This window comes from Ahaetulla prasina, chromosome 18, assembly GCF_028640845.1.
Source record: "Ahaetulla prasina isolate Xishuangbanna chromosome 18, ASM2864084v1, whole genome shotgun sequence".
NCBI lineage: Eukaryota > Metazoa > Chordata > Lepidosauria > Squamata > Colubridae > Ahaetulla > Ahaetulla prasina.
In genome coordinates, this window is record NC_080556.1 from 6936506 (window position 1) to 6948590 (window position 12085).

General features: G+C 47.5%; 1 protein-coding gene across 1 annotated transcript in view; it reads right to left on the reverse strand.

Moving 5' to 3' along the window:
• The window catches only part of CLSTN1 (calsyntenin 1), a 53581-nt gene that overhangs the window by 21607 nt on the left and 19889 nt on the right, over positions 1-12085 (reverse strand). The window contains exons 4-8 of the mRNA XM_058161150.1: positions 11734-11929; positions 5572-5780; positions 4492-4641; positions 3509-3694; positions 2034-2282 (exon numbers count right to left, since the gene is read on the reverse strand). Of these exons, the coding sequence (XP_058017133.1) occupies positions 2034-2282; positions 3509-3694; positions 4492-4641; positions 5572-5780; positions 11734-11929 (990 nt within the window). The remainder of the gene's footprint in view (positions 1-2033; positions 2283-3508; positions 3695-4491; positions 4642-5571; positions 5781-11733; positions 11930-12085) is intronic.

The following is a 12085-nucleotide window of genomic DNA, read 5'->3' on the forward strand; positions in this document are numbered from 1 at the left end:
TCTTGTTAGATGACAGGAAACAGTTGATACGGTGCGAAAGGAAGCTTACAATTCCTTCTCCAGAGCCACTTCCCTGGATTCGGGGAGGGGGGGGCACGTTCGGAATAAACGCAGCCTACATTGTCCCTATTTTCTGATCCTTCCCTAATTATTTTGGAGCCAATTTTTTTTAAAAAAGAGGGGGGGGAGATAAAGGCAACTCTTCCTTCCTTGTTAACTCAAAAAAGCAGAAGAATCTCGCTGTGACTTCAACAAGGAACGTGGACTTGACCAATTCCCACAACTGTCAGTCAGACATCGACGAAACAGGGTGGTGAATCTCGACGGTCAACGTTTTTGCTTGCTTGAAAGCAAAGCTTTTATTTTAGCTGGGACGGGTGGGAAAGGGGAGCCTTTTGCAAAAGTCGGTTGGTTTGCCAAGTGACGAAAGCATCTCTTTTTCTTTGCTCTGTGGCAAAACCCAAGCAATGACATCTCTGCTGGATTTAAGCCCGCGTTAGAAATGACTGCTTGCAGTGTGCCTGTTGAACCTGTTCAGAGAATACTAGACAAGGGTGGTAGGGAACAGGGGATGGGGGAGCGAAAAATCTTCTCTTGGGGGGGGCGGAAGAGAAAAAAAGTCAGATCTGCTCAGTCGCGGTTCCAAATATACCAAATAATGTGACGTCTGCTAGGGAGAAGGAAGAGGCAGCCAAGGCTTCTGACTCTATGCCAGGTGGGGAGCTCCAGCTCAAAGCCGAGCACAAAAACCCAGATAGACTGAAGCACCACACGCCCACGGCGGGGTTACTATGGAGAAACCATGATATTTTAGTCCAGTGATGGACTAAAAAGTGCCGAAAAGGGAGTGTGCATGGGTGGGTGGCACCAAGTATTGAATGGGAGCACATGATCACCGGGGCTGCAACGAGGAAGAGGAGCCGCCCAGGGGGAATGCGCACACCAGATAAGGTACTTCCCGTTTCCACTGCTCACATGCGCGCGCTGGCCAGCAAGTCTTCCAGTTACTGCCGCGCCATGTGGATACACCAATCAGCTGGCGGCCCGCATGCTCATGTACATGTGTCTGGCCAGATGCTTCCAGCCCCAGAGGAAGAACCCGCAGTTCTGCACTGGGGGGAGGAAGCATTTATCTTGGACTTTCGAGATGGGAGGGGCCAGAATGACGGGCAGCACCAATGAGAATTCTCCCTGCTCGAGTGTCAACGGTCTCTGGGCAGAGTCCTTTGGAACGTCACCTGAAGGAGGAGAGTTAGTTCTGCAGAGAGAGAGAGAGAAAGTGGGAGGGGAGATCTTGGCCTGAACTTGGGCTTCTTCTCTGCGTGGAACTCTCTCCTCCAGTGGGTGAAGTCAAGGGAGACTTTGCCCGGAGACCGATGACGCTGCAGAAGGGAGAATTCCCATTGGCCCTCCTTCTTTTTGGACACTCCCAATTCCGAAGTTCGAGGAAGCTGCATTCCCGGCTCACAGACTAGCTCTTCTGGTTTACGGCACTGCCGCACAAAGGCCAGCTGATCATCGCATGCGCATGTGCTCCAGAAACCCGTAAGAGGAACGGACGATGCCGCGCATGCTACTTATGACAAGCGGGCCATAGGTTCGCCATCATGGTTTTAGTCTTTTTTTTGTTTTTTTTTGTTTACATTTATACCCCGCCCTTCTCCGAAGACTCAGGGCGGCTTACAATGTATAGGGCAATAGTCTCATTCTATTTGTATATATTTACAAAGTCAACTTATTGCCCCCCCAACAATCTGGGTCCTCATTTTACCTACCTTATAAAGGATGGAAGGCTGAGTCAACCTTGGGCCGGGCTCGAACCTGCAGTAATTGCAGGCTTTGTGTTCTTAATAACAGGCCTTACCAGGCAGAGCTAAACCGGTCTAATGCTCATTGCTCTCCCTACAGATGTTGGTGCAGTCTTTTGTGACGTCGCAACAATTCTATCCCGAGGCTGAAAAGGCCACAGGGCGTGTGTGAGATCACGAGCCAAACAGGTGCCTGCTCCCGCACCACCCGCCCCCTCTTTTCACCTGTCTTGTCCGAATTGCAGAGGATGGTCTCTTTCTCCTTGGCCCCGGGGCCGTGCCTCATCCAGACGGAAATCACAAAAGGCTCTTTCAGGCTGATGGTGACCACGCTATCCGGCACCTTCACGGCTTGAGTGCCGTTGAACTCGAAGACCTGGTCACTCTCGTGGCCGTTGTCGGTCGGGAGGTTGATGGTCCAGTTGGCCGCGTTGCTTGGGGACGGGAGCAGCTCCGCAGTGTCAGAGGAAGCGCCTGTTAGGGCCAGGATTAAGACGTATAAAAAAAAAAGAGAGGACCGGAAAGAAGCAGATTCTGCTATCGGGTCACTCCTTCTGGCAGGGAAATTCTCGTTTTGGGGCTCATTTTCAGTTCTCTGCCCTCCCGGCTGCACTAAGAGAAAAGTTTTAGACCAAGGGTATCAAACTCAAGGCCCAGGGGCCAGATCTGGCCCATGGGGTGCTTAGATCTGGCCCACGGGCCATCCTGGAAACAATGAAGGACTGGTCCATCAGTGAAAATGGAGCTCGGGGATGCCCGCACCCAGCCCTACCGAACTCCAGTTTTTCACCGGCAGAGGGTTGCAGGAGGCCGTCACAGCCGAAAATGGAGCTCAGGAGCCCGTTTTCTCTGGCAGAGCACTAGGGCCACCACTGGCGCCCCCAAGGTGAGCGATGTCGAGCTGGCCATGGCCACTCTGCCCCGCTCCGCCCGAGGTCAACCACAACCCTGATGCGGCCCTCAGTGAAATCAAGTTTGACACTCCTGCTTTCGATCTTACCTGGCATCTTTGTTCAACTGGTCTGGGGGACATTAGGAAAAAGGCCACTGTGTCCCTTTTTCAACATCCATTCTGCAGCCGAGAGACGCTCGCCTAGCCCGACCCAGTGGTGGTATTCAGCCAGTTCTATCCAGTTCGGGCGAACTGGTAGCAGCGGCTACAGGAGGCTCCGTCCACCCGCCTGGATGTCATCATGTCCCGTTTTTGACGCTCTGTGCATGCGCGGAATGCCCTGCGCGCTCACATTTGCGATACCGGTAGCGAAGGTACCGTTTCCCCAAAAATAAGACATCTCCTGGTAATAAGCCCAATCGGGCTTTTGAGCGCATGAGCTAAAATAAGTCTTCCCCAAAAATAAGACATCTCCTGGTAATAAGCCCAATCGGGCTTTTGAGCGCATGAGCTAAAATAAGTCTTCCCCCCCCCAAAAAAATAAGCCCTCCCCGAAAATATTTAAACGCAGAGCTGGAAATCAGGCAAGACGGCAAGGGGAGCCCCATCTTGCTCCAGGCGCCCCAAAATAATAAGACATCCCCGTAAATAAGGCCGAGCGCTTATTTCGGGGTTCAAAAAAATATAAGACAGGGGCTTATTTTCAGGGAAACACGGTAAGGGAATACCACCCCTGGCCACACACACACACACACACACACACACACACACACACACACCCCGAGAAGCCTGGAATCTTTCGTCTTACCGCAGAGCCTGTGAAGGGACTTCTCCGAGTAGGTGTCCCGGTCGCAGCCTTTCCCGATGTGGTTGGTCTCCAGCTCGACTGTGGCCTGGACGGAAGTGATGGGCTCGTCGCAGGTCTCCAGATGGATGTTGGGGAAGAGGGAGAGGGCTCCCGTTCCGGGTTCGTATTCCATTCTTTTGCTCCAGCCTGAAACCATTAATAGAGAAGACTATTGCAGCCAGCAGTTTTTGGTTGCCTGAAGTAAGCCAGCGAGCAAGCAAGAGGCTGAGGTGGGGGGGAGGTGGAGGGGGGAGGGAGGGCAAGACTAACCCTGCCAGCCTGGTTTGCAGGTGGGTTTAATGCTGATCTTCACCAGCACGTCCTCGGCAGCCCGCTTCTTCCCACAGTCGTAGGCCGTGACGGTGAGCTTGTACTGGTGCTCCTTGCTGAAGCTCAGCTTCTCCGTGTTCTTAATGTAACCTGGCAAAGGTACGAGACAGGTTTCAAAAACGGAGCAGGCCTTTGCCACGGGGAATTAAGAGGTGACAAATAAAAAAATACCAATTAGATCAAGGGTCTCCAATCTTGGTCCCTTTAAGACTTGTGGACTTCAACTCCCAGAGTCCCTCAGCCAGCAAAACTGGCTGAGGAACTCTGGGAGTTGAAATCCTAAATCTTAAAAGGACCAAGGTTGAGACCTGAATTAGATTGGTATCTTTATAGGAATGGATGGTTTATGCTGTCAGGATAAAGCCAAAAGTTGTGATTTGAGGTTAATGCCTTGTTTTACTGTAACATAGAGCAGGTCTCCAGATGGATGTTGGGGAAGAGGGAGAGGGCTCCCGTTCCGGGTTCGTATTCCATTCTTTTGCTCCAGCCTGAAACCATTAATAGAGAAGACTATTGCAGCCGGCAGTTTTTGGTTGCCTGAAGCAAGCCAGCGAGCAAGCAAGGGGCTGGGGGGGGGGAGGGGAGGTGGAGGGGGGAGGGAGGGCAAGACTAACCCTGCCAGCCTGGTTTGCAGGTGGGTTTAATGCTGATCTTCACCAGCACGTCCTCGGCAGCCCGCTTCTTCCCACAGTCGTAGGCCGTGACGGTGAGCTTGTACTGGTGCTCCTTGCTGAAGCTCAGCTTCTCCGTGTTCTTAATGTAACCTGGCAAAGATAGGAGACAGGTTTCAAAAACGGAGCAGGCCTTTGCCACGGGGAATTAAGAGGTGACAAATAAAAAAATACCAATTAGATCAAGGGTCTCCAATCTTGGTCCCTTTAAGACTTGTGGACTTCAACTCCCAGAGTCCCTCAGCCAGCAAAACTGACTGAGGAACTCTGGGAGTTGAAGTCCACAAGTCTTAAAAGGGACCAAGGTTGGAGACCCCTGAATTAGATTGGTATCTTTATAGGAATGGATGGTTTATGCTGTCAGGATAAAGCCAAAAGTTGTGATTTGAGGTTAATGCCTTGTTTTACTGTAACATAGAGCAGGGGTCTCCAACCTTGGCAGCTTTAAGACTTGTGGACTTCAACTCCCGGAATTCTTTGCTGACTGAGGAATTCTGGGAGTTGAAGTCCACAAGTCTTAAAGTTGCCAAGGTTGGAGACCCCTGACATAGGAGAGTTGGAAGTCAATGCTTCTTTTCCTTCCTTCCTTCCTTCCTTCCTTCCTTCCTTCCTTCCTTCCTTCCTTCCTTCCTTCCTTCCTTCCTTCCTCTTTCTTTCTTTCTTTCTTTCTTTCTTTCTTTCTTTCTTTCTTTCTTTCTTTCTTTCTTTCTTTCTTATCTTTCCCCTTTCCCTCTCCACTGCTTTCCTGTTTATGTTGTATTTTACATTACTTTAGGACTCAATAAGAATGTTATTTAAAAAAAAAAAGAGGTCACAACTAAAAATGACTGGCACCCTTGCATCGAGAGGAGGGAAATTATGATCATCCCTCCCCCACCAGTGACGATGGGATGGGGTTCGAGGTGCTTCCCTCTACTGTGGGGCCTGCCAGCTTCTCCTTGGGCGGGTGGGGTGTCGTTGGACCGCTTAAAATAGAGATCTGGGCCAGTTCAAAGGGATTTGGGGGCCGCCTGCCTGCCTTACCGTCTTTGTCGATTGCGAAGGGAACCTCCGGAGTGACAATCTCGTAACTGCAGATCTGGCTGAACTGTGGGGAGCAGTCGGCATCCAGCGCTTCCACCTTTAGGATGTTGTCGTACCGCTTCCCCTCGATCGCCGTCGCTTTGTAGGACTTCTCCTTGAAGACGGGGGCGTACTCGTTGACGTCGTTTACCTGGATGTGCACGGTGGCTCTGGGGAACAGAAGGGGGCGGGCTCTTTTTATCAATGGGGAAATTCGGCACCGGGGATAGAGGTGTTAGCAGGGTCTGGGAATTAAGAGAAGAGGTCAGCCACTGAAGCCGTAGTCCTCGGAACGCACAACTCCCATCACTTGCGCGCGGTTTCCTGTTGGGTCTTCCATCCACTGGCTCCCCGGACCTAACTCTGCTTTACATCTGCGTAACAGGCCAAAGGGAGCTGGGTACCACCAGAAGGTAGGACAATGAAAAACAAGAGGTGATCCCTTGGAATCTAACTTGCCTTAATAAAGCGGAGATGAGGGGAACTCTGGACCCAGCAGACATGGCTAATTGATAGCGGTGTTTACTTTGACCTGTGTGGACTTCAACTCCCAGAATTCCCCAGACACCATGGCTATTGGGGAAGGAGGCTGGTTAGCGTTTCTGCAGACCGAGGAACATACAATAGTGGCCCCAAATTGTGGAAACCTTTTGGAAAAAAGTGTATTTTTTGAGGTTTGATGGCTAATAACACCACTGTTTTTTTGGAGTTTCGGGACAATCCTATTCCACTGCTGGAATGGTCTGGGAATAAATAGCCCAGACCTTCACCCCATTGAAAATCTATGGAGCTGACTAAAGAAACTGGTTAGTCAGAAGCGACCCAGCAATAAAACACAGTTAATAGAAGCAATCCTTCAATCTTGGTTTCACGTGATAACAGCTGCAGAACTCAAAGACTTGGTTCATTCCATGGGAAGACATTGTAAGGCCGTAATTCTAAGCTAAAGGTTACCCAACTAAGGATTAATTGAGATGGGGATCATTTTTGTATGTCTCGTTTTTTTCTATGGTGGTAATTTTTGTATATCTCGTGTTTCGCCTTTTTTTCTTTATACTGTCACCGCTATTCTAATAGCAAATCCTTCATAAAAGTTACTGCATTACATTCTCGATTAAATTACCTTTCCATTGATATATAATTTTATGGTACTACTCCCCCCCACCCCCGCCCCCCAAAAAAGTGGTGTTATTAGCTAGTTTTAGAAAATACACTTTCCCTAAAAGGTTCCCACAATTTTGGCCACGACTGTACAAAGCTATTTTCTCTGCACAGCTTCTCATCCTGCTGCAGTGAAAAACTCTGAACGCTTTGATTTTTCAACTACGAGCAGCAGGCCTCTTGAAGCCATCAATTATGGCAGTTAAAGGAAGAAAGAGGGGGGGGGGCTCCGTTTTAGCTGGAGCAGACAGCTTTTATTACATAGACACACACACACCACTGAATTTACCAAGCTGCAGGCTAACTGTTTAATTTCTCCTGGGCAAGAATTTTAAAAGGTCAAAGCAGGGGAGCGGGAGGGAGCTTTAACCATCTGCTACCTTAAGAGTCACCTCTAGACTCTCCTGTTAGAGGAAAATCAGATCAGAGATATTTAAGGTTATTTTCTCTGCTTTGCATCTGAGGTTCATTAGGAAAATGCAGGATCTGTTCAGAAAGCATCACGGGAAGCCCACATGTCAGGCATTATTATTTTGTTATTTATTGGAATTTGTCGAACAAAAAACCGAGAACAAGAATAAGAGAAGAAAAATACAATGACAAGGACGATAGGCACATTGGCTCACTTCTGCACGCCCCTAAACTGTTTCAACTCCTACCCTCAAAACGACGCTATAGAGCACTGCACAACAGAACAACTAGACACAAGAACAGTTTTTTCCCGAAGGCCATCACTCTGCTAAACAAATAATTCCATCAACACTGTCAAACTATTTACTAAATCTGCACTACTATTAATCTTCTCATCGTTCCCATCACCAATCTCTTTCCACTTATGACTATGACTGTAACTTTGTTGCTGGCAATCCTTATGATTTATATTGATATATTGACCATCAATTGTGTTGTAAATGTTTGATGAACGTATCTTTTCTTTTATGTACACTGAGAGCATATGCACCAAGACAAATTCCTTGTGTGTCCAATCATGCTTGGCCAATAAAAATTCTATTCTATTCTATTCTATTCTATTCTATTCTATTCTATTCTATTCTATTCTATTCTATTCTATTCTATTCTATTCTATTCTATTCTACTGTTAAAACCTAATTTTGAGGGGGAATAAGGTACCGTATATACTCGAATATAAGCCGATCCGAGTATAAGCCGAGGTCCCCAATTTTACCCCAAAAACTGGGGTAAACTGGGGACTCGAGTATAAGCCGAGGGTGGGAAATGAGGCACCTACCGGTTGGGGAAACCCTCCCTCCCCCAGCTGAGAAGGCTGGCGGCTCCCCCGCCCCGCCCTCTCACTGCACCGGCAGGGCTTCCGTCCGGTAAAATGTGAAAAAAAGAAAAAAAAAACAAAACTCGAGTATAAGCCGTATATACTCGAGTATAAGCCGAGGGGCTTAAAAAAACAACAACTCGAGTATAAGCCGTATAGACCCGAGTATAAGCCGAGGGGACGTTTTTCAGCACAAAAAACGTGCTGAAAAACTCGGCTTATACTCGAGTATATACGGTATATCCTGACTCTAGTTGCAGATATGTCTGCTTTCTGCCCTTTCAGCAGACTGAGCAACCTTCTAAAAAAAAAAAAAGAAAGCCAAAACCCCACCGCATCTTTCGGATTTCTTGAACCTTTCCGAGAAAGATGCTTGGATCAGCTTCTCGGACCTACGGAAAAGACTTGGGATGTGTTAAGATCGCCGTGGATCAGCAAAAGCCAAAGGGACGCATGTCATCGGAGGAACTGCACCATAAAGCATAATGCAGACAAGGTTTTTCTCCCCCCCATCACTCCAGGACACCAGGGGGGTGGGAGGGAGACAGAGAGAAACAGAGAGAGAGAGAGACAGAAAGAAGGGGAGAGAGAGAGAGAGAGAGAGAGAATGAAAGAGAGACACAGAGAGAAAGAGAGAGAAAGAGACTGAAAGAAATATATATACAGAGAGAGAGACAATGAAAGAGAAAGAGAGAGACAGAGACAGAGAGAGAGGAAGACACAGAGAGAGAGAGAGACAGAGAGAAAGAGAGAGAGATACACACACACAGAAAGAGACACAGAGACAGAAACAGAGAGAAACAGACAGAGACACAGAGAAAGAAAGAGAGACAGAGTGAAAGAGAAAGACACACACACACACACACACACACACACAGAGACAGAGAGACACAGAGAGACCTAAACACAGAAATTATATTGCCCTGAGAGAGAGGTGGAAAATACTCCAAAGGTTAATGTGCAAATTCTTAAAACAAGATTGCTTCTGTCCCATAAATCCTACAAGAGAAACAACCTGCACATCTATCAGAGCTGTTGACCTCCATCAGCCACTTGGGGGGAGGAGGGGGGGAAGTGTTCTATTCCCTTTTACACACCATGATCTCAAAAGCTGCTGATTTAATTCCTCTCTCCCGGTTTCTTTTTTCTCAAAAGTGGGTATTCTGAGCACAGAGCAAACCGCCCGAGAAGGAAATCTGATTCATGCTATTCTTTACGAGGGGCAAATATTCCTGCAATTCCTAGCTACATTGGTTGGGGAAGACCCTTTCTGGTTTGGAACCCATGTACCTAGACGCAACGGTGACACGTTCTCTTCCATCCTCTAGTTTAATGAAAGGAAGGACTAGGGGAGACATGATAGCAGTCTTCCAATCTCTCAGGGGCTGCCCCAAAGAAGAGGGAGTCAAGCTATTCTCCAAAGCACCTGAGGGCAGGACAAGAAGCAACGGGTGGAAACTAACCAAGGAGAGAAGCAACTTGGAACTAAGGAGAAATTTCCTGACAGTGAGAACCATTAAACAGTGGAACGACTTGCCTCCAGAAGTTGTGAATGCTCCAATACTGGAAATTTTTAAAGAAGATGTTGGATAACCATTTGTCTGAAGTGGTGTAGGATTTCCTGCGTAAGCAGCGGGTTGGACTAAAAGACCTCCAAGGTCCCTTCCAACTATTCTACTCTACTCCACTCCACTCCTCCACTCGCTTTCAGGCAGGGACCCGTGCACCCATGTCTCACACGTACAACAATGTACCTTGATGAACGTATCTTTTCTTTTATGTACACTGAGAGCATATGCACCAAGACAAATTCCTTGTGTGTCCAATCACACTTGGCCAATAAAATTCTATTCTATTCTATCTATTCTATTCTATTCTATTCTATTCTATTCTATTCTATTCTATTCTAAAAAAAAAAAGCCAAAACCCCACCGCATCTTTCGGATTTCTTGAACCTTTCGAGAAAGATGCTTGGATCAGCTTCTCGGACCTACGGAAAAGACTTGGGATGTGTTAAGATCGCGTGGATCAGCAAAAGCCAAAGGGACGCATGTCATCGGAGGAACTGCACCATAAAGCATAATGCAGACAAGGTTTTCTCCCCATCACTCCAGGACACCAGGGGTGGGAGGAGACAGAGAGAAACAGAGAGAGAGAGAGACAGAAAGAAGGAGAGAGAGAGAGAGAGAATGAAAGAGAAAGAGAGACACAGAGAGAAAGAGAAAGAGAGAGAGAGACTGAAAGAAATATATATACAGAGAGACAATGAAAGAGAAAGAGAGAGACAGAGACAGAGAGAGAGGAAGACACAGAGAGAGAGAGAGAGACAGAGAGAAAAGAGAGAGATACACACACACAGAAAGAGACACAGAGACAGAAACAGAGAGAAACAGACAGAGACACAGAGAAAGAGAGATACACACACACAGAAAGAGACACAGAGACAGAAACAGAGAGAAACAGACAGAGACACAGAGAAAGAAAGAGAGACAGAGTGAAAGAGAAAGACACACACACACACACACACACACACACACACAGAGACAGAGAGACACAGAGAGACCTAAACACAGAAATTATATTGCCCCGAGAGAGAGGTGGAAAATACTCCAAAGGTTAATGTGCAAATTCTTAAAACAAGATTGCTTCTGTCCCATAAATCCTGCAAGAGAAACAACCTGCACATCTCTCAGAGCTGTTGACCTCCATCAGCCACTTGGGGGGAGGAGGGGGGAAGTGTTCTATTCCCTTTTACACACCATGATCTCAAAAGCTGCTGATTTAATTCCTCTCTCCCGGTTTCTTTTTTCTCAAAAGTGGGTATTCTGAGCACAGAGCAAACCGCCCGAGAAGGAAATCTGATTCATGCTATTCTTTACGAGGGGCAAATATTCCTGCAATTCCTAGCCACGTTGGTTGGGGAAGACCCTTTCTGGTTTGGAACTTGTGTACCAAGAGGCAACGGTGACACGCTCTCTTCCATCCTCTAGTTTAATGAAAAGAAGGACTAGAGGAGACATGATAGCAGTGTTCCAATATCTCAGGGGTTGCCCCAAAGAAGAGGGAGTCAAGCTATTCTCCAAAGCACCAGAGGGCAGGACAAGAAGCGATGGGTGGAAACTAACCAAGGAGAGAAGCGACTTAGAACTAAGGAGGAATTTCCTGAGAGTTAGAAAAATTAAACAGTGGAACGACTTGCCTACAGAAGTTGTGAATGCTCCAACACTGGAAGTTTTTAAAGAAGATGTTGGATAACCATTTGTCTGAAGTGGTGTAGGATTTCCTGCGTAAGCAGCGGGTTGGACTAAAAGACCTCCAAGGTCCCTTCCAACTATTCTACTCTACTCCACTCCACTCCTCCACTCGCTTTCAGGCAGGGACCCGTGCACCCATGTCTCATACGTACAACAATGTACCTTGATGAACGTATCTTTTCTTTTATGTACACTGAGAGCATATGCACCAAGACAAATTCCTTGTGTGTCCAATCACACTTGGCCAATAAAAATTCTATTCTATTCTATTCTATTCTATTCTATTCTATTCTATTCTATTCTATTCTATTCTATTCTAAAAAAAAAAGCAGAAACCAGATTCCATTTGGGAAAAGCAAAGGGTATTTCTGATGAGGATTTCCTTTCTCCCACCCACCCACCCACCCACCCATCACTTACTTGTGGGACTTCTTCATATTGGCTCGATCCGGTCCTGTTCCACAATCGTAGGCCTGGATGGTGAAGGTATATTCCTTCTGCAGTTCGCAGTCCAGTTTTTCTTTGGATCGGATCGTCCCCTCCCCGGTGGACTTATCCACCACCACCGCTTCAAAGGGGACATTTTGGCCGTGAATTTTAAATCCACAAATTTCACCTAAGAGTCAGGGGGGCAAAGACAGCTTGGATTAGTACCTTCGGGGGTGGGGGTGGGGGGGAAGAAAGACCAGGAGAAGGAAAGAGGGATCTCAAACGGGGAGATGCGTGCACGAGGAGGTACACACACGCACACGTGTGTGGGTTTGGAACACAA